Source organism: Caretta caretta, chromosome 15, assembly GCF_965140235.1.
Source record: "Caretta caretta isolate rCarCar2 chromosome 15, rCarCar1.hap1, whole genome shotgun sequence".
Taxonomy (NCBI): Eukaryota; Metazoa; Chordata; order Testudines; family Cheloniidae; genus Caretta; species Caretta caretta.
The window spans coordinates 6,294,144-6,315,395 of record NC_134220.1 but is presented as its reverse complement, the minus strand read 5'-3'; the positions used below and the strand labels follow the sequence as shown (position 1 = coordinate 6,315,395).

The 21,252-nt window shown below is 51.6% G+C and overlaps 1 protein-coding gene across 2 annotated transcripts; it reads right to left on the bottom strand.

The window, feature by feature from the left end:
* Nucleotides 1-2,260: 2,260 nt before the first annotated feature.
* Nucleotides 2,261-21,036, bottom strand: LOC125623043 (serine dehydratase-like). Of its 2 annotated transcripts, XM_048821881.2 has the most exons (8): nt 20,910-21,036; nt 15,575-15,760; nt 15,057-15,096; nt 13,716-13,855; nt 11,170-11,258; nt 8,599-8,826; nt 3,765-3,889; nt 2,261-3,077 (listed from the first exon to the last, which is right to left on the bottom strand). In XM_048821881.2, exons 2-8 carry the CDS (start codon nt 15,740-15,742, stop codon nt 2,884-2,886), a joined length of 984 nt encoding a protein of 327 aa, XP_048677838.2. In that variant the 5' UTR covers nt 15,743-15,760; nt 20,910-21,036; the 3' UTR covers nt 2,261-2,883. The 2 variants fall into 2 exon arrangements, with proteins under 2 accessions (XP_048677838.2, XP_048677839.2); XM_048821882.2 differs by lacking the exons at nt 13,716-13,855; nt 15,057-15,096.
* Nucleotides 21,037-21,252: the final 216 nt, after the last annotated feature.

Here is a 21,252-nt window from a genome sequence, read left to right as displayed (position 1 = left end):
ACACACAGTCCCAGGGATGGGCAGGGGCTGGGGTGTTGGGGATCAGCCCCCACATCCATGCTGAGTTGGGAGCTCAGCCGCTCCCCCTCCCAGCAGGGCAGCCGCTTGGTCCCCACTCCCCTTCCCCGCTGCCCTGCCCTCCATGGGACTGCCTGGGCAGGGGCACCCAGGCCATGTGCAGTGCTCTTGTGACCGGGAAGCAGCTCTCTTTGCAAAGAGTCTCTGATCAGTCTCCATTGCAAATGCGGCAGGTAACCTACCTGCAGTCTGGCTTTCAGCAGAAGGTAGGTCGTTAACGCTGATCGGAGCTGCTGCCATCTGCAATAGAGTGCAACAAACTGCACCCCAAATTGTTGGCATAGAGAGAACTAAGGAAATTGCCCCCAAGGAACTCAGGGATACATCCGGAGGACTGGTGCGACCCGTCAAGCTGAGACCACGTGCATACAGGAAAGCAACAGGGCTTGGACCCTAGGTTCCACTTTAACACAGGCCCAGATCCTCCATCCCTTCAGGGCTCTGGGACCCTAGATCTGAGTACTACATTAACACAATTGGTGTGTGGCTTCAACAGGGGTTAGGCTCGAGCCCGGGCTCACATTGCTGTGTAAACAGACCCCAGGAGTCAGGACTCTTGGGTCTGATTCTTCACTCTACCACACAGACTTCTTGTAACCCTGCTGTGCCTCCATTTCCTCTTTAAGAAGGGACAGTGAGACTTGCCCACCTAGCAGATGGCTGGATGCCTTAATCAGTGTTTGCGACGTTCATGCAAAAGCAACAAAGGTGCAAAGCATTATTATGATGATTGAGTTTGGAAATATGTTAAAAGCACGTCTGATTATTCCCGATTGTTTGCAGTGGTGTTGTAGCCAGGTCGGTCCCAGGATGTGGAGACAAGATGGGAAGAGAGAGAAGCTCAAACAGAAGCTGGCTCAATAAAGGATATTGCCGCACCCACCTTGTCTCTCTTTTAATTATTCCCAAGACAAATAGAAAAAGTGGATGTGAACTGGCCACCCGCCCTAGTTACCCTTAATTTCTTCATTTACTTTTTCATACTCGGGGCAAATTTCTGCTCTTTGAACTGCTGAGCGGAGCTCAGCTGTGTGCTCTGCAGGTATGGAACTTCCAGGTCGGAGAGACTCTGCTGCCCCCTTGTGGACTGAAATCATAATTTCCTTGCATCAGATGCTTGTTTCTTCTCTCCAGTACCTGCTGTGACCTCAGGGGAGTGTATAAGGCAGATTCCTTGGGATCTGGGCCCAGCAGGCTGCGGGGACCCAGTGTAGCAGTGGGAAAACCCTACAGGTCTGATTTTCAGAGATGCTGAGCTCCCACTCCTCTAGTTAAAGACAGTGGGAGCTGCAAACACCAAGCACCTCTGAAAAATCAGGCCGTGTGCATCTATCCGGAGGGTTGAGAGAACAGTGGCAAGGAACAGGAGATCAAGGAGTACCTTGGAGGATACAGAGTGGGTGAGGCTTAAGAGAGAAGGCCATTTAGGGGAGTTTGGCGGAAGAAGACGACGTGTCCAGGGGACATTCCAAAGTTTTGGTGGATTTTAAGGAGAACCACAAAGGATTCTGTTTAAATTTGTTTGAGTCCTGCTCCTTTTGCTCCTTTCTCAGCCCTGAAAGGCTTTTGTTTTTAAAGGATTTTTTTCTAGCTTAGAAATATAAGCAGTGTTGCAAACTCCAAAATTTGTAAGTTGCACTTTCATGATAAAGATATTGCATTATAGTACGTGTATAAGGTGAATTGAAAAACACTATTTCTTTATCATTTTTACAGTGCAAATATTTGTAATAAAAATAATAATATAAAGTGAGCACGGTACACTTTGTATTGTGTTGTAACTGAAACCACTATATTTGAAAATGTAGAAAAGCGTCCAAAATATTTAATAAATTTCAATTGTTATTCTATTGTTTAACAGTATGATTAATTTTTTTAATCACGATTAATTTTTTTGAGTTAATTGTGTGAGTTAACTGTGATTAATTGACAGCTCTAAAGAAAAGCACCAAATATCATGAGACTTACAATAAAATCATCAGAATGGGCAACACAGTACCTGGAATAGCTAGGCCTGTTTTGCTGGAGAACTCCTTGGATGGTCTCAGAGATGGGTATTGTCAGATCTGACACCTTAGTTGAGCAGGAAGGGATGTTAGAGCTTTAACAAAGACTTCCTTTCTCCCAAGTGTGCTGTTGAGTATTCATGAAAATGATCATGAAGCCAGAAGGGTTTCACAGATTTTTAGCACAAATATTTATTCATCTGAGCATTTGGCCTGTGAAGAGCGCTATGCGGAATCCGTCACTCACTTTCCTTTATTTGCTAGCTAAACAAGTTTCAGTCATCCAATCAGGAAGCAGAAACAACTATTATGACTGGTGACCAACTGCAAATAACAAAGAGCTGACATGAACATTTTGCCCCATTGTCTGAGAATTATTCAGCAAATAAACCGCCGTGAATAACAGAAATCAGGGTCAGTCGTGAACGATTCACACTGAGAAAGATGGGTTAAAACCACAGTGATGGATCGTCACAATCCCTAACTTGCCTAGCTCCAATGAGTGTCCTAAAGTACCTTCCCAAATGGCACAGACTGCCACAGCTCAGAGAACCAATGTTGTTCAGCTGACTCCTCCTTCATTCTGACCCAGGACACGGCAGCCATGCCCAGCAGCATTAACGCAGTCAGTGGTAAGCGCAGGATCCAAGCCATAAGAGTAGCTTGATATTTATTCTATAAACTGGTTTGAATTCCATTAGATGCCACTAACAAAAACCCAGTGATATGAATTATTAGTGTCTCCATAGGATCCCATGCACCCCTGCCCCATACGCCATCTTGGGGTCGGCATCTGCAGTCATTTCATGCCCAGCTGGGTTTTCAGGGCCTGGAGCCCAGCCATTTGGATGCTGCTTCCTCCGCACACAATGACGACAATGGAGTCCAGGTCCGGGCTCAAGAGCCCTTCCCGCTGCAGCTGTTGAACCCGACCCGAGTAGAGTAAGGCCAGAGGGGCTCCGCAGGCGGGCTGGACCAGCAGCCGCTCATCATCTGGGCAATGCCGGCATGAAGGAGAAAGAAAGAAAGATCCTTCATGCTCAAAAGCAGAAACTTCCATCACATGAGCTAAAGGAGGAACTCCGCTATGCACTGGCAGTAGGCTGTTATCCTCACAGGGGGAAGCCACTAGAGGGAGGAATGACTTTAGGCACTAATTGGAGACTAGCCCTTGTGCTTTCAGCCTAAGCTGGTATACTGCATACGTGACCCGCTTGACCTGTCCACTAATGTTCAAATTCCCTCCCATTAAATTGTGCTCCAAGCCAGTTGAGGAAGCCCGTCTCTACACCTAATTTCTTCAGGCCTATGGCACAGTCCTTTATTGGCTGTAGTTTGGACCCCTCTTCTCGGGTGAAACCAAATATACATTATTAGGATACATTTGGAACACAGCGGGGCTGTAATTGCATGGCACGGCTATAACTGTAACACAGATGGGTCTGTCAGTACCTCTGATCCCTAGAGCTGATTTCCCCAGTCCCTGTTTGACAGAAAAATGCTAACTAAACCTTAGTTCCTATTTCGCAGAGAACTGGTAGAAATCAAGGGTCAACAATTTCCTTATCAAAAAGAAAGAAGTTGGAGCATGAAGCACCTCTGATAGGCGTTGGGTGGTGCTGTTGGCTCACTGTAGTCAGCCACAGAGAAGCATCAGCACCCAGCGTCTGCAGGACTTACCCAGGAACAGCTCCACAGCTTGGACTGCTTCCACATCGTCCACCAGCTGTGAGATGACCTGGCATTCGCTGGCACATTCCAGTGCCCGGGCAGACACCGTCTTGGCTCCTAAGCATTTGGCCACGCTGGGAAATGGAGAGCAAAAGAGAGAGAGCCCCCATTAGCACTCTGAGCTGGGAAATCCACCCCAGGCCAGAGGGTGGGGAGAAATTCACCCCTTGATCTCTGCAGCTAGGACTTTGTGGTGGTGCAGGGTTCTAGGCTGGCAGCCGTTGTGGAACAACATTGACCAGACACAGCACGGGACAGCTGTGAGCCCCACCAATGAGCCTCAGCCTTGAGTAGGAGGAAACCATCACAAGGTTACAAGGTGGGAGTTTGGTCTCCATGGCCCATCCAGTCTTTTGCCTCTCTGCTGGGATTGCCCCCAAGGTGGCCAACAGTGTTGCTGGGTTTTGGTGATGTGGAGCCCTGGACTGAGGCCTGCCAACTCATTGCACACAAGAGCCACCAAAGGGTCAACAGATACAGTAAGAATTTGCAGTCATTAGTGACTCAGGCTGGATTCAACTCCAGTGCCCCTAGAGGTGGAAGGTGCTGGAACTCTGCAATGATTGCTATGCTGCTGCAGACCCAGAGCATGAGCAGCAGCCCAATCTATGTCCCACCTATAAAAGCCTTTCAATATGGTGTTCTCCAGAGCGTGTTAAAAGAGCTTGCACCCTAGACAGGACCTGATTGTATCGCCCTGACTGCAGCAAACTAGAGCATTGTCCAATCATTTCATCCAGAGCAAAGGGATGGTCACAGGTGGCCTTTGAAGTCCAAGGCTGGGATTCCCAAAGGAGCCTACAGAGTTGGGCTCCTAGCTTTCAAAGATATTTCCACAGTCCCTCTACTGTAGTGTCCGAGCACCTCATGAGCTTCAATGGATCTGTCTTTACACCAGCCCTGGGCAATACTCTTCTCCCCACCTCTGAACAACATACTAATCCACGGACACCTCCCTACCAACACTACAAAAAGAAGGATTCTAGGTGGACTCCTCCTGAAGGTCGAGACAGCAAACTGGACTTCTACATAGAGTGCTTCCGCCGACGTGCATGGGCTGAAATTGTGGAAAAGCAGCATCACTTGCCCCACAACCTCAGCCGTGCAGAACGCAATGCCATCTACAGCCTCAGAAACAACTCTGACATCATAATCAAAAAGGGTGACAAAGGAGGTGCTGTTGTCATCATGAAAGGTCGGAATATGAACAAGAGGCTGCTCGGCAGCTCTCCAACACCACTTTCTACAAGCCATTACCCTCTGATCCCACTGAGAGTTACCAAAAGAAACTACAGCATTTGCTCAAGAAACTCCCTGAAAAAGCACAAGATCAAATCTGCACAGACACACCACTAGAATATCCCTGCTCGGGGTTCTATCTGCTACCCAAGATCCATAAACCTGGAAATCCTGCACGCCCCATCATCTCAGGCATTGGCACCCTGACAGGAGGATTGTCTGGCTATGTAGACTCCCTCTTCAGGCCCTACACTACCAGCACTCCCAGCTACCTTTGGGACACCACTGACTTCCTGAGGAAACTACAATCCAACGGTGATCTTCCTGATAACACCATCCTGGCCACTATGGATGTAGAAGCCCTCTACACCAACATTCCACACAAAGATGGACTACAAGCCGTCAAGAACACTATCCCCGATAAAGTCACGGCTAACCTGGTGGCTGAACTTTGTGACTTTGTCCTTACCCATAACTATTTTACATTTGGGGACAATGAATACCTTCAAATCAGCGGCACTGCTATGGGTACCCGCATGGCCCCACAGTATGCCAACATTTTTATGGCTGACTTAGAACAATGCTTCCTCAGCTCTCGTCCCCTAACGCCCCTACTCTACTTGCGCTATATTCATGACATCATCATCATCATCTGGACCCATGGAAAAGAAGCCCTTGAGGAATTCCACCATGATTTCAACAATTTCCATCCCACCATCAACCTCATCCTGGTCCAGTCCACACAAGAGATCCACTTCCTGGACACTACAGTGCTAATAAACGATGGCCACATAACCACCACCCTATACCGGAAACCTACTGACCGCTATTCCTACCTACATGCCTCCAGCTTTCACCCTGACCACACCACACGATCTATCGTCTACAGCCAAGCTCTGCGATACAACCGCATTTGCTCCAACCCCTCAGACAGAGGCAGACACCTACAAGATCTCTATCAAGCATTCTTACAACTACAATACCCACCTGCGGAAGTGAAGAAACAGATTGATAGAGCCAGAAGAGTTCCCAGAAGTCACCTACTACAGGACAGGCCCAACAAAGAAAATAACGGAACGCCACTAGCTGTCACCTTCAGCCCCCCACTAAAACCTCTCCAACGCATTATTAAGGATCTACAACCTATCCTGAAGGATGACCCAACACTCTCACAAATCTAGGGAGACAGGCCAGTCCTTGCCTACAGACAGCCCCCCAACCTGCAGCAAATACTCACCAGCAACCACATACCACAAAACAGAACCACTAACCCAGGAACCTATCCTTGCAACAAAGCCCGTTGCCAACTGTGCCCACATTTCTATTCAGCGGACACCATCACAGGGCCTAATCACATCAGCCACACTATCAGAGGCTCGTTCACCTGCACATCCACCAATGTGATATATGTCATCATGTGCCAGCAATGCCCCTCTGCCATGTACATTGGTCAAACTGGACAGTCTCTACGTAAAAGAATAAATGGACACAAATCAGATGTCAAGAATTATAACATTCATAAACCAGATGGAGAACACTTCAATCTCTCTGGCCACGCGATTACAGACATGAAAGTTGCAATATTACAACAGAAAAACTTCAAAACCAGACTCCAGACTGTTGAATTGGAATTCATTTGCAAATTGGGTACAATTAACTTAGGCTTGAATAGGAACTGGGAGTGGCTAAGTCATTATGCAAGGTAACCTATTTCCCCTTGTTTTTTCCTCCCCCCAGACGTTCTTGTTAAACCCTGGATTTGTGCTGGAAATGGCCCACCTTGATTATCATACACATTGTAAGGAGAGTGATCACTTTAGATAAGCTATTACCAACAGGAGAGTGGGTTTGTGGGGGGGGGGGGGAGAGAAAACCTTTTGTAGTGGTAAACACTTTTTTCATGGTTTGTGTGTATAAAAAGATCTTCTGTACTTTCCACAGTATGCATCCGATGAAGTGAGCTGTAGCTCACGAAAGCTTATGCTCAAATAAATTGGTTAGTCTCTAAGGTGCCACAAGTACTCTTTTTCTTTTTGCGAATACAGACTAACACGGCTGCTATTCTGAAACTTCTCCCCATTGTCCAGGTGGGGAACTGAGGCACACAGAGGATAAGAGACTTGCTCGTGGTCACACAAAGTCTGCAGCAAAGGAGGGAACAGACCCTCTGTCTCCCCAGCCTGAGGCTACACCCAAACCACTGGCCCATCCTTCCTCTCCTAACAGGCTTACCCTGCTCTGGAAACCCCAGCCCTAAGAGGGAAGACTGTCTGACTAGTCAGCTCGATCAGATCCTCATGGACAAAATTCATGGCAGAGAAAGTCTTACAGGAGTTCAGGAAACAGCCTCCAGCGAAGCTACGGAGGGTTCCTGTGTTTCAGTATCTCCTTTGCTCATTTCAGCTGAGGACACGGTATTAGCTCCCCAGATCCCTGGGAAAACACCCTGCTTCCAAATCATCTTAGCGGGTTTCTGGCCAGCTCAGTACCTGAGAGGCCACGCCAGGCCCAGAGAATGAGGAGGTCACTGCTGTCTGAAAGCAGGACCGCCCTCACTTCTTAAGTTGGGCCCTGGACAGAGATAGGATCCGTCCTGATTTCTAGCTTTTTCCGGCTTGAACTGCCAGACAGGGGGCACAGGTCCCTGGCCGGCTGCTGGCATTCATAAATCAAGGGAGTTCAGGGTGGGAAGATCATTCACAGAGGGAGGGTGGGACTAGGGTAGCCTAGCATGGCAGGGCTGCCCCAGAGCTGCAGATCCTGGAATCCCAGGATCTCTCCAGCCCCAGGGCAGCCTGCGTGGCAGGGCACCGCAGCACCCAGCCAGGCAAGCTGGCAGGGAACCAGGCAGGTTCCCAACAAAACCAGGCCTGTGATTCAGCAAAAGTTCGCACCCCTAGAGTGGGTTCCTCCAAAGCAAGGGTGTGCTGCATCAGTCGGAGGTGGGGAAGGGAAGCCTGGCCTTGAATTTCCTATTTGAAAACCAAGCAGAGGATTCCAGCCTCCAGAGTGGTCAGTCCAGCAGCTGATACCAGCTGGAAACTCCCCACAGGAGAGTGAGTGAGGGGCATGGGCCAAGAGGTGTGGGCGGGGAGGGGCGGAACGGGGTGACAGCCCCTCCTCCATCACATTGGGTTAGGGCCGCGCCTCTTCTAAAGCACTAGCTTGACTATTATTGGTCCCACTTCCTCCCTTCCCCACCCACCCACTTGTACGTCGCATGCGCCTGCCATTTCCCTTCCCTGTCATTGTAATGAGTTTGTACAGCACCTAGCGCAACGGGGCTCCACCTGGCCAAGGCCTCGACATGCCGTTGCAAGGCAATTAAATAATAATAATAATATCCTCAGATCCCCACTCCCCTGCCCGCACCCCCTCTGAGCCCCTCCCCTACCCGCACCCCTTACAGATCCCCCCCGCCCACACACCCCCTGAGCCCCTCCCTTACCCGCACCCCCTGAAAACCCCCCCTCCCCTGCCGCCACCCCCTGCAGAGCCCCCTTTGCAATCAATTCCCCCATGTCTCTGCCACACTCACCCTCACCTGGTTATCTCCGGCAGGGTGACCAATCTCCCAGCCCTGAGCGCTGCATTGAAGCTATCAGCTCCTTTGGTTTCCACAGCAATGATGGGTACATCCTGCCAGCCCACGTCCTGCAGGCCGGCCACCACTCCAGCCAGCAGCCCTCCACCGCCCACCGCCAGGATGATGGCTCCTGGCTTGTGGCCAAGCAAATCCTTCAGCTCCCTAACCATGCTGGCATGGCCTTGCCTATGGGAATGAGAGTGGGGACAGCAAACCGGCTGTGAGAAACTAATCAACGGGCACTTCAGTATGATGCATCCCTGCCGTGCCAGGGTCTGACAATGGGCACATGGCTGGGCAGCTTTAGTCCCAGCCCGACCTAGCTGCAGTTCCAGGGGGAGGCTGGTCAGGACACAGGCTGCCAGGTGGGCCATGCGGTGGCAAGAATCTTGGAGGTAGCAGAGAAGTGAGGAGGCGGCTTGGGACCATGAGAGGAGGGATGGATAGATGCACAGGCACAACCTGGGGGTGGAGGGGATGAGGGGCTCCCCAAATGTCTCTTCTCCTGAGGCTCCCCATCAGAGCAGTTGCAGGATTTCCGGGCTTAGCCACACCCTGCCTATCAAGTCTGACATCACTACAGCGCTGCCCGCCTCCACTCTGCCGTGCCAGCCATGCGTGGAACACCCGCTGCACAGACGGCCAGGTCATGTTCTCCCACTGCTCAGGCGCAGAGAGACACTGGAACGACCGGCACCGGCAGCTGGACACCAGGCAGGCAGGCCAGGCCCAGCAAATTCCCCGTGGAAACCCCCAGCTGGTGGCATTCAAAGACTAGCCTCCTGGCCCCAGTGCCAGGTTTACAATGGCACAAGTGGCACCATGGAACCGGGCCCATGCTCAGAAGGGGCCCTGTCCTGCTCTGCTTGCACTGTCCTCTGAGACCCCACCTGCCCGCTGGCTCCCTCCACCACCCACCACTTGCTCTTCTCTGTCTGCCTGCCAGTCGGCCGAGGGCTCCTCTCCATCTCCTGGCCTCCCCTCCGGCTTCTCTCTGCCCCCTGACTGGACCCCAGGGCACCTCCGGCTCCAGGCAGTCTCTGCTTCCCACCACCTGTGGGGCCCCACCTGTCTCCCCGGAGCTGAGCCACCTGGGACTGGTGCAGAAGCCTGGCCAGCCTCGGTCAGTTTGGGGAGGGGAACAGTGGGGTGGGGTGGGGGGGTTGCCTGGGCCCCTTAAGGCAAGTGGGTCCTTGTACGGAGCCCGGCCGGGGCAGGCGCTGGCCTGGCTGACCGCATCACTCCCGAGGGGCCGGGGCGATTCCCCACCCTGGAACCAGCTCAACCGCCAGCTCAGCCCAGCAGATACAGTTGCCTCCCAGAGTGTAACCGGGCAGCAGGCCTTGGGGGAGTGGGTCTCTGGAGGGCCTGGGGAGAGGGGTGCTGGGCTGTGAGGGAGTGGGAAAGATCTGTGTGTTGGGGCACTAGGGAGTGGGGGTTCTGTGTGGGGTGCTGGGCTGTGAGGGGGTGGGGAAAGTCTGTGTGTGTTGGGGCACTAGGGAGTGAGGGTTCTGTGGGGGCTGCGGGCAGGGGTGGTGTTGTGCAGGGCACTGTGCATTTGTGGCAGGATCTGGTGGGGGTGCTGGGCACACCAGGTCCGGGGACCTCTGGCCACAGGGCATCAGGGTGGGGGGTTCTGGTGTTGGGGGATGTGTGGCATGGCATGGGGTATGCTGACAGCACAGGGCCGGGCGGACCGTTGTGTGTCTGGCAACTGCTGGTTTGTAAATAGTGCCCTCACACTGGGCTGGGCGGAGAGGGGCCACCCGTGCTATGCCATTGCCCCTGGCCAGCCCCTCGCTCCAGGGATCAACCCCCCGACGCCAGGCTCCATTGCCTCTATAAGGGCACAAAAATATCTTGGGCATTGGGCCCATAAAAGGTTAATCCAGCCCTGCCTGGCCCAACAGCGGCCCCAGAGAGCAGAGATCTGGTCTGATGAGCAGCTCCGTGCTCTGGAGCTGGGCTGCGACCATACGCTTGCCAGCTCAGTCCAAAGGGAGGACAAAAGAGCTTGACCCACCCACACTCCCACTGCACAGAGTCCACCGGGAGCAGCTGGAACCTGGAGAACCCAGCAACCTTGTGCAGTTTTCTCCCCCCCCCAGTGCCATCTCTTCTGCACCCTGCCTGGCTCCTTGCTCATCTCACCACATGGATCCTGCCGGAGCCTGAGGTCAGTCAAACGGGGGCCGATCGGCAATAACCCCCTGGAAGCTGACTGAGAAACCGTGCAGTGGGAGAGGGGAGACACATATCCCCCAAAGCAGCACAGGGCAAACCCTCTGCAGCCTGATTACACAAACAGCAGCCCCAGCTATGAGCAGGGCATTGGCTTTGTAAAAGGAAGAAAGAGGGAGACACAGAAATTGGGGGTGGAGGGGTGGCAAGGCCCCAGGTGCGGGCCCCTGGGGGGGGGGGATCCTGGCAAGGCTCCAGGCATGGGCCTCGGGGAGCAGGGGCGGGTGTGGTGAGGCCCCAGGCCTGAAGAGACAAAACGGTATAAGGGCCAAAGCTCCAATCTCTCACCAGATCAAAGGATGGTCGAAGGGATGGACATTGACCCAGCCTTCAGTCTCCGCTAACGCCAGGGCTTTTACGTAGGCATCATCCCAGACCTACCGACAAAATGATGCAGGGAAGGATATGTGACCTGCCTGCCACTGCCAACTTCAGCCAGCCCTCGCTACCCTGGCTGGCTAGGAATGGGCTGCCCACCACTTAGACTGCATGCTCTGTGGGACAGACCATCTTGCCTTTATATGTATGTGCAGTGCCAAGCCCAATGGGGCCTGGCTGGTCAGGGGAGGCTACGCACCAGGTCCTGGTTACCCTCTCCTGTCAGGGTGAGACAGGAGCCCATCCAGTGCAATGGAGTTACACTGATGGAAAACTGGGGGAAGAAGAGAATCAGGCCCAGTGATTTTTAGTGTGTGCGAGGAGAATGAGGCCTCCAGCTCTGTGAGCATGTTTGTGTGCATTGGACCTTGCAGGGACAAGAAATGACACACCTGGCCAAATCTTGCATTCAGCCCTGTTCCCCAATGACCTGCACTGGGTTGTGTGCCAGAGGGTGAATGAGGCTGGAATTCAGCTCCTTTTGTCACCTCAGTACACAGGTAACGCCTGTTTATCTGAATTTCAATTCTTCTAACAGCCTGTGTCCTCCCCACAACCCAGCCGTGGTGAGTAATGAGCATTAAGGCAGCAGAGCTGCAGGTTGGAAGGGGAAGCTGGGAGAGGGGAAGCAACCGCAGGAGAGAGTTGCCAGGCATGCACTTCTGTTGGTCCGAATGTCCCCTGTTATCCAAGGGTGTCAGATCTCCCCCAGGCCATTCAGATCAGTGGAATTCACCAGGATACACATTTTTACTAGCCACCCATTGGTAATGTACGGCAAGTGAAACACCAGGCAGAGTAAAAACAAGGAGCTGGAGATGAACCCTTGGGGAGGTTCTGATCCAGACGGAGCTATCCCAGAACCCCACTGGTGCACATTGCTGGCCTCTAGCAGTTTTACTACCCACTGCCATTCTACAGGGGTTTGCCAGGTGCTGTTTTCCCCCATTCCCAGGGCACAGAAGTGATCAATGTGGGAATTTTCTGTACTGTTTTTATGAACTATCCTGTAGTGGGGCAGGACTCACCCCTGCAGCACCTCCTGCTGGTCATCCAGGTAATTAGTGTTTCCAGCCTCCAGAGCACCCTCTGCAGGCCAGTGGCCCACTTGCTGCTGGGCCCCCCCAAGTCCCTCCCAGGCCCCAGTGCCCCTTTCACACCAGGGTGCTGCCCCCTGGCAGTACCCCCAGAGATCTGGGTCTCCCCCCAGGGAACCCACACCCTCTATCCCCACCTCACCTCAGTCTTTGGCTACTGCCAGTCACCATCTAGCCTCCGCTCCCTGCAGTGGACTGCAGTATAATTGCCACTCATCATCAGCAAGGAGGGTCTGGACCTGCTTCTTCTGCCTACCCTTGAGCTGCCCTGTGCAACCCCAGTACTCTTTTCCTAGGGCTTCATCAAGGCCTGCAGCCTGGGGGTTTCTCAGGCCAGAGCTCCCCAGCTCCTCTGGCCTTTCCCCAGCCCTGCTCCACTTTAGGTATCCTGTTCAGCTCCCAGCAGTCAGGCCCCTCCCTCTCAACATCTAGAGAGAGACTGTATCCTCCTGGCCCACTGCCATCTTATAAAGGCCAGCTGGGCCCTGATTAGGGTGTGGCTGCAGCTGTGGCTGTTTCCCCAATCAGCCGAGGCTGGTTGCTTTCCCTAGCAGCAGCCCTCTCGCAGCCTCAGCCCTCTCCCAGGGCTTCAGGGCAGAAGCGGGTGAGCGCCCCGCTACGTATCCATATGACTCTCCCTGTCACTTTGGGATTGCGAGCCAGTGAGCGCAGAGGGGTTCAAACGCTGCTGGTGGGCAGACCGGGAGACACAAGGGGTTAGCGTCACGTGGCTCTCTGGGGTGATGCGACCTGGTCGCTGAGAACTAGCTAGAATCAATGCAAATCAATGGAGGATCTGGGAAGCCAACGGGAACCCCAATGTCTGAACCACTGCCAGGTAGCGACGGCAAGGTCCAGCAGGCAGAACACAGGAACTCAGCCTGGACCTGCAGGCTGAGGACAATGGACTGAAAGGTATCTGGGGTAAGAGCTGAGCCCACAGACACACAGGAGTTCTCACCTGGCACTGACAGACAAAGGGACAGAGAGAGCCAAGATGGTTCCTGAAGCTTTGCCTCTCCATGCTAACCGAAGGACTTTCGGATTCTGGAGGCCAGGTGACTAAGAAATTGTTACCGTGTCTGGGAAAGGCTGCCTGCTGTTGCTGCAAATACTCCCTGGGAGCATGGCGCCCCAAAGGGGCCCGATACAAGCCTCCAGCCAGAGTCTGGCTCAGCTGCAGGGAGCCACGGAGAGAGACAGAGATTGCTGGTGCCCGAAGGCCCAGTTTCGGTGTCATGGACTCCATGGACCTGCCCTGAGGTCCTTGGGGTCTGGCCTGCTAAAGGGGTCACTCCCACAGGACTGGTTACAGGCTGGGGCACAGAACAGACCCTGTGGATCCGTGACAACGGGTACCTTCCCAAAGACCTCCACCTCCGTCCCCTGCTCTTCCAACTTCTGCACTGTGGCCTGAGGGGTGTTCGTTGGCACTATGATGGTAGCAGGGATCCCCAGCTTCTTGGCAGCATAGGCCGTGGCGAAGCCAGCATTCCCCCCTGTAGGGACAAGGAGACAGGGATCGGTGAACAACAGTGGGGGCTTGGGGACTCCCCAGCGTGGCAATGGAACAATGATCCAGCAGGCTCTGGATTCGGGCCCCACCCAATGAATCAGAAACAGACCCAGGTCTCCACATCTGGGTCCTCGCATGGATTCGGAACACACTGCAGATGAGGGCTATTTGGATCTGGGGCTTGGGTGAAGCCCCCCCACCATGGAGGGGACCCTAAATCACAGCATGCTAGCCCACACTGCTCCCTTGTCACAAAGATCACAGCATCAATCACTGCCCCTACTGGCTTCCGGGGCAGAGCTGGAAGCGGGCGTGTGGAGACAGGCACCCAGGCGGATACAGAAATGTGCAGTGAGCGGCACCAGCCTCAATGGCTCCAACCTGCGACAGAATCTGGACCAAGCAATTCAGATAAAAGAGCCTTGATGTGTCAACCTGGAGTGGGCTCTAAGCCCCAGCCCCCTTCAGTGGCAGGTTCCTGCTCTCCCTGGCAGAGACCAGGCCGGAAGTCAAAGGGAGAGTAGGATTGTAAGACCTGTTCGCCAACACACAGCATAGAATAACCCGCAGCCTCTTTGGGGCTATTTCCACACTTGGATTTACAGACTCCCTATTCACTGGACTTTGGAATGAGCAAGATCATGCCAGGTGCAGTGTAATATGGACCCACCGATACAGGCCAAGCCCCCATGCACCCCCAATATATCCTGCAGTCAGACTGAACTCGAGTGCAGGGAGCATGGTGGCTAGTGCAGCTGAGAGGGTGAATGTCTGGCTTTCCACCCTTCAGATGACTAGCTGTTTCTCCTTCCCTCTGTACCTCCAGACCTGCTGCTCTCTGTTTACTGCTGAGGCTAGAAACATTGAGTCATGAGACTGCCTCAAGACACAAACATTATGCCCAGAAATGATCCACTGCATCATTTCACACCGCTTCCCTCTCCTTGGGTTCCTGGCTGAGTCCCAAATGTGTCTTCTCTGGCCTGGATTTGAAAGGCCAGATGCCCTCACCTGGGCCTTGGCAGGGCGAGAGCTGATGTCCCACTTCCCCTATGCTTTAAAGACATCTGCATCGGCATCCCAGGGAACGCCTGGGTCACCTTTCCAAGGATCAGGTGATGGAGCAGAATGGCCCTTTCTTGCTAAGTAGCCCAAGGGAGAAGAATAGTTTGAAGTAAATTTACCTGTTGAACAAACAAAATGTTTGCAGCCCTTCTTGGCAGCCTGAAACCAAAGAGAAAGTAGAGCTTGGAATTCGCTTAACTCACTTCTCAGGGCTGGTCCTGTACATCAGCCAAGACCGTTTGGAGGTAAAATTAGCGATAAAATTACAGCTATAATACTGCAACGGCAGTTGTACAATTTGGACGACACCCACACTCGAATGCATTCTGTGCCATATACACACGTTATTTGCACCACCATGTACACACACCAATGTATATTGCACCCATACTGCACACACATATACACTAATGTTTCCACACCATTTTGCAAGCACATACAAGTGCGTTTTGCAACACATACCCACACCAATGCATTCTGCACCACTACGCCCACACCAATGCATTTTGCACCACCCTACCCACACACAAAAATGCACACATCCTTCTTCTGGGCATACTTACGGCACACTGTGTCAGTCACCAAGTGCCTCAAAACATCAGAAGAGCAAGGGCTAACGTCCCAATGCTGGGCTCACCTCCTGACAGAAGTAGCTAATCCCCCGAATCTTGAATGAGCCGGTAGGTTGGACATTCTCCAGCTTCATGTAGACCCTAGTGCCTGCAGCCTTTGACAGGGCCGTGCTTTCCAGCACAGGAGTGAGGATGTGGAACCCTCTCCCATCTCTGTCCAACTGGGCTGCCATTGGTGTCAAAGGAAACACCTAAAGTACAGACAAGGCACGTCCCAAGGCAATGAGATAAGGCAAAAGATACCAGAGGCCAAATCCTACTCTCAGTTAAACCTGGAGCATTTCCACTGATTGGCAGTTATTGGAACGAACCTGGATTTGCACTGGAGTAAGTGAAGGAATCCAGCCTTTCATGCCACACATGGATAAGGGTGCAGGGAAAATCTAAGAGGCCAAAATCTGCTCTCTCTGCCCAGGGAACCAAGGAGGTAGGTGCAAAATGACTAGTACCACAAAACAAGGGCTTTGTCCTTGCACAGAGGTGTTGTTCCATTCTTCAGAGTGTCCATAGGCGCTGACTCTGTGGGGGCTCCAGGGCACAAGCACCCATGGAAAAAAAAATAGTGTGTGCTCAGCACCCACCAGCCCCATCTGTTCGGCAGGGCCACCAATCAGCTCTGCGGCAGCTGGCAGGAGGTGCTTGCAGGAGGGTGGAGGCAGTGGGCAGGGGACTGAGGGGTGGGGGCAGAGTGGGGGCGGGAAGAGGTGGAGCAAGGGCAGGGCCTTGGAGGAAGCGGTGCTGTGGGGGAAGGATCTCGGGGTGGAGTGGGGGTGGAGCACCCCCGGGGAAAAATAAAAGTCAAGACCTAGGAGAGGGTCTCTTTGCATGGATTAAAGTTGCAGGATCTGGCTCCAAGGGAAGGATATGCCTTGCAAGCTATTTTCAAGGACATCTGAATGCCTTGAAATTGGAACATTTGTGCAGTTCATCGCCAAATTGAAACCCTCCCCCCCCCCTATTTTTTGTGCAAAAATGCCAAGAGTGAGCTATTTTGAGTGAAAAAGGGCCTCTGTATTTGAGTCAAATTGCTATCTTTGTAACAGCATGGCCTTCAGTGATTTGCCTGGCTTTTGCAGCTAAATTCTTGTTTAAAAAAAAAAAAATGACAGCGCCACAAAACCAGATGAAATCAATACATTGTGGAAACTGTCACGAACAAACTGCTTGAGAAATGCTCTGCCATTTGCCTAGTAATTAACAGAACCCAGGTATTCTTGCTCCAGAACCAGAACCTCCTCCCACTTGAGCTAAAATTCAAGGAGACTCTCCTTTAGCAAATGCAGTATCGGACATATGACACACCGTTAGCAATTTTGATATCATGCAGTAGAAGACAGTGGTGACACCTGGACACTAGTCTGCTTATTACAATGTAAAATGTAAAATAAAATTCTTCTATTTTGGGGGGGAAAAGAACATTTAATAATTATTTATTGCAGTTACTCTGCTGACATCAATAGTCAATACGTTATTTCTTGGCTTTCTTTACTCACATGGGACCAGACATTTGGCTAATATAAATCAGGAGAGATCCATTGACTTCCATTGTACTACGCTGATTTACACCAGCAGAGGATCAGGCCTGTGTTCTTTCCTTGTATTTTTCTTAAATTTTCCTTTTTATTTAATGTTGTTATATGCCCAGATGACCAATGGGTCTGTACTGTGATATTACCTTTCCCTGTTCAAACTGGCCATGCTATGTACTTTTCGGAGTTACTGGGGGAAAATGATACTAATTATAAACGAAACAGTGGTTGCATTTATGAGAAGTGCTGGCTGAAAAATTTCCCTTCAAACTGGTTTTCAACAAATTCAGTTTTCAACAAAAAGAAAAATCTCAGATTAATAAATTCATAGCTGTTAAGGCCAGAAAGGCACAACTATGCTCATCTAATCTGACCTCCTGCACAGCACAGGCCAGAGAACCTCATGCAGTAATTTTTGCATCAAGCCCATAACTTCTGTATGAGTTACAGCATCTCTCTCAGAACGATATCCAGTCTGATTTAAAGGTTTCAAGGCTCAAAGAATCCACCACATCCTAAAGCAAGTTCTTCCCATAGATGATGACCCATCCCCTAATTTCCAGCAGGGAGGGGCTCATCCATGGCTGTGGGTTTGGTGGGAGGTAGAAAAACACCACTGCTTGTTTTGTAGACCTTCAGGAGCGGGATTCCTATGCTGCTCAGAGACCCAGCCAACTCATGTCACTGGTGGCTGGAATGTGGCTCTGAACCCTTTACCCAGAGATCAAAAGCTCTGTCTAGCACATGAACAAGAAATGGGACCGAAAGTTAAAAAAACAAGAAATGGAGACTTCCAAATCAATATCAATGTATCAGCCACGCCAGTTTAAACTCTGGGTATCTCACAAACAAAAAAGAGACTCTCCAGCTACTTTCCTAGCATAGCAGCTGGTATCAAGACAAGTGCCCCAGGGGTCGGTTTTGTTCAATATCTTCATTAATGATCTGAAGGATGGCGTGGACTGCACCCTCAGCAAGTTCGCGGATGACACTAAACTGGGAGGAGTGGTAGATATGCTGGAGGGTAGGGATAGGATACAGAGGGACCTAGACAAATTGGAGGCTTGGGCCAAAAGAAATCTGATGAGGTTCAACAAGGACAAATGCAGAGTCCTGCATTTAGGACAGAAGAATCCCATGCGCCGCTACAGGCTGGGGACCGACTGGCTAAGCAGCAGTTCTGCGGAAAAGGACTTGGGGATTACAGTGGATGAGAAGCTGAATATGTCAACAGTGTGCCCTTGTTGCCAAGAAGGCTAACAGCATATTGGGCTGCATTTGTAGGAGCATTACCAGCAGATCAAGGGACATGATCATTCCCCTCTATTCGACATTGGTGAGGCCACACCTGTAGTATTGTGTCCAGTTTTGGGCCCCCCACTACAGAAAGGATGTGAACAAATTGGAGAGAGTCCAGCAGGGGGCAACAAAAATTATTAGGGGACTAGGGCACATGATTTACAAGGAGAGGCTGAGGGAACTGGAATTATTTAGTCTACAGAAGAGAAGAGTGAGGGGGGATTTGATAGCAGCCTTCAACTACCTGAAGGGGGGTTCCAAAGAAGATGGAACTTGGCTATTCTCAGTGGTGGCAGATGACAAAACAAGGAGTAATGGTCTCAAGTTGCAGTGGGGGAGGTCTAGGTTAGATATTAGGAAACACTATTTCACGAGGAGGGTGGTAAAACACTGGAATGCGTTACCTAGGGAGGTGGTGGAATCTCCTTCCTTAGAGGTTTTTAAGGTCAGGCTTCACAAAGCCCTGGCTCGGATGATTTAGTTGGGGTTGGCCCTGCTTTCAGCCCAGGATTGGACTAGATGACCTCCTGAGGTCTCTTCCAACCCTAATCTTCTATGACAGACAGACAGCACTTCCTGCCTCTGTCTCCTCATCAGCCCACCCATCCCAGTGATTTGCCTTTCCCTGCTGGGGGACAATCAGGTGCCTCCTGAGCATCATCAGCATCAGGCTTAGCAAATGCAGGAAGGAAGTGAATTCCAGATCCGTGCATCCTGCACAGAGCGTGCCCGGGTGCCAGTTCTACTTCCACTGATACTAACTGCCTCACTACCTGCCAGGGAGATCTCTCCAACAGCTGGGACATTTAGGGCCTTAAGGATCAGACCCGGCACTTTAGGCTTGCCCCAGAAATCACCCAGCAGATCTCAGAGGGTGGGTGTCGTGGGCTCCCTCCACCAGGCCCTGCTAACCACAGCTACTGTGTTCTGTGCTAACAGCAATTTCCAAGTGGTTCAGATGTGCAGCCTCACAAAGAACCCCTGGCAATGATGGAGACAGGAAGTAACAAAACCTAGGGAAGACTAAGTGTGGCAAGCTCCCATTACCAAAGGAAAGGACTCAACCTCTGTGCTAAGTGCAGATAATAGGAAACATATATAGCAGCCACAAGCTGGGAATCCAGCAGCAGCCGGGGATGGAACAAAGTGCCAAACCTCGGAGACAAGCAATAGATGCACCCTGTCAACCATGGGCACTGCTACAATCTCTGCAATTTCTCCTGGCACTTTCCCTATCACCTCACTTTTATCCGGTTCATAGCTAGCCAGCTGCCTCTCTGTTAGACGCTGGGGACCTGAGGCTCAGTTTGTCCGTGCCTACTCTGGGGGCAGGAATGAGGTGGGGCAAAAGAGATTGTAACCATCTTTGTGGTTCCTTTAACCATACATATTTTGGGGGGCTCCGCAGGACACTTTCCAGTCCCTGGTGTAAGTTAGAGCAGCCTCAGAGTTGCTCTGATTTAGGATTTGCCTCCTATGGAAGCAGAGAGTAGTACAGTGCACATCAGCCATGCTCCCTTTCTGTCCCTAACGTGCCCTCTATGGCAGGAGCTGGAAGTAGGGTCATTGCAGAGCTCTCATGCTAGTTCCACATCAACGAAGGAGAACCTCTGCACAAGGGGGTGTTTCATTCCTTGCCCCTTTATGCTGCCAAGAGGGCACCGGGGGCATTATTATAACTGAGAGTCGGACCCCAAGCAAGCCCCTTTGATGCACCTTGAGAATCAGAAATCTGTCTGTCTATCTAGCCCATCACCAGAGTTATCAAACACATTACTGAGGGTGACAGCACTGCTGCAGAACAGGGCACCAACTCCCCACCCGTCTGCCCTGCCCTTTCCTTCGGAAGATTCTTGGGCCCTAATCCTCAAAGGTAGGTAAATGCCTAAATATCTGTGAGGATCTGGGCCTGTCTGAATACAAGTTGGATCCTTTCTCCTGATCCATTCAGGAGCTGCTCTTCATAGTCCCCGGGCAGTTTGCTTCAGAGAGCACACGCGTGGGAAAGCTAAAAGATGGCCATTGCTAACCGCACAGGTTCAACCAACGTCACCCAGCGATCGAGGGAGGCTGCGGTCAGCGTGGCCTTCAGAAATGGGGAATTCTTGAGATCAGAACCTTTGACCAGTTGTCAAAGGCTTGACCAGCCCGAGGGCTGAAGAAAGAGAACAGAGTTCACTCGCTCATTTATTATTTACTGACAAGGAGTGTGATCCTGGCACATATGCACGACCTACATGCACTTAGGGAAGTGCATCAGACTCATACAAGGGTTAACAGGTATAAACAGATAATCTCAGCCTAAACTGAAAATATTATCTCCCTGAAAGAACAAGGCTGTGTCCTTAGCAAATCCCTTTAGAGTCAGACACACCCCCTGCATGCAAGGACAGGACTGGCTCCCTGACCTCACCTCTCCCCAGCCCTCTTAGCAATGTCCTTAGCAGCTTTGCCTGTCAGTTGGGTTGCATAGTGACAGGCTTGCCATCTGCTTCATATTTGGAATATTTACCTTGTTTCTGGCTGGGATCTCTTGCCTCCTTGCCCCAGGCCCGAAAGGCGATGCCCTTCCCCACACATACAGATGGGGAGGAGCCAGTGATTCCAAACTGCAAACAGCAGAGCAAAGTTTAAGAAATGGAGGCGGGGAAAGGGAGTTAATGAGGCGTCATCTTGACGAGCCCACTTCCGCCCAGAAAATGTTTCACTGGCTCTTGTTGCAAACATCGCCGAATAAAACAGAACTGGACGAGATTAGAGAAGAACAACAGATTACACTCTATTCGCCAGTCTATTTAATTGGCGTTTTGCATGCTGTCAGTTTCACTGTTTAGTCAGGGTAACATTTTCAAAAG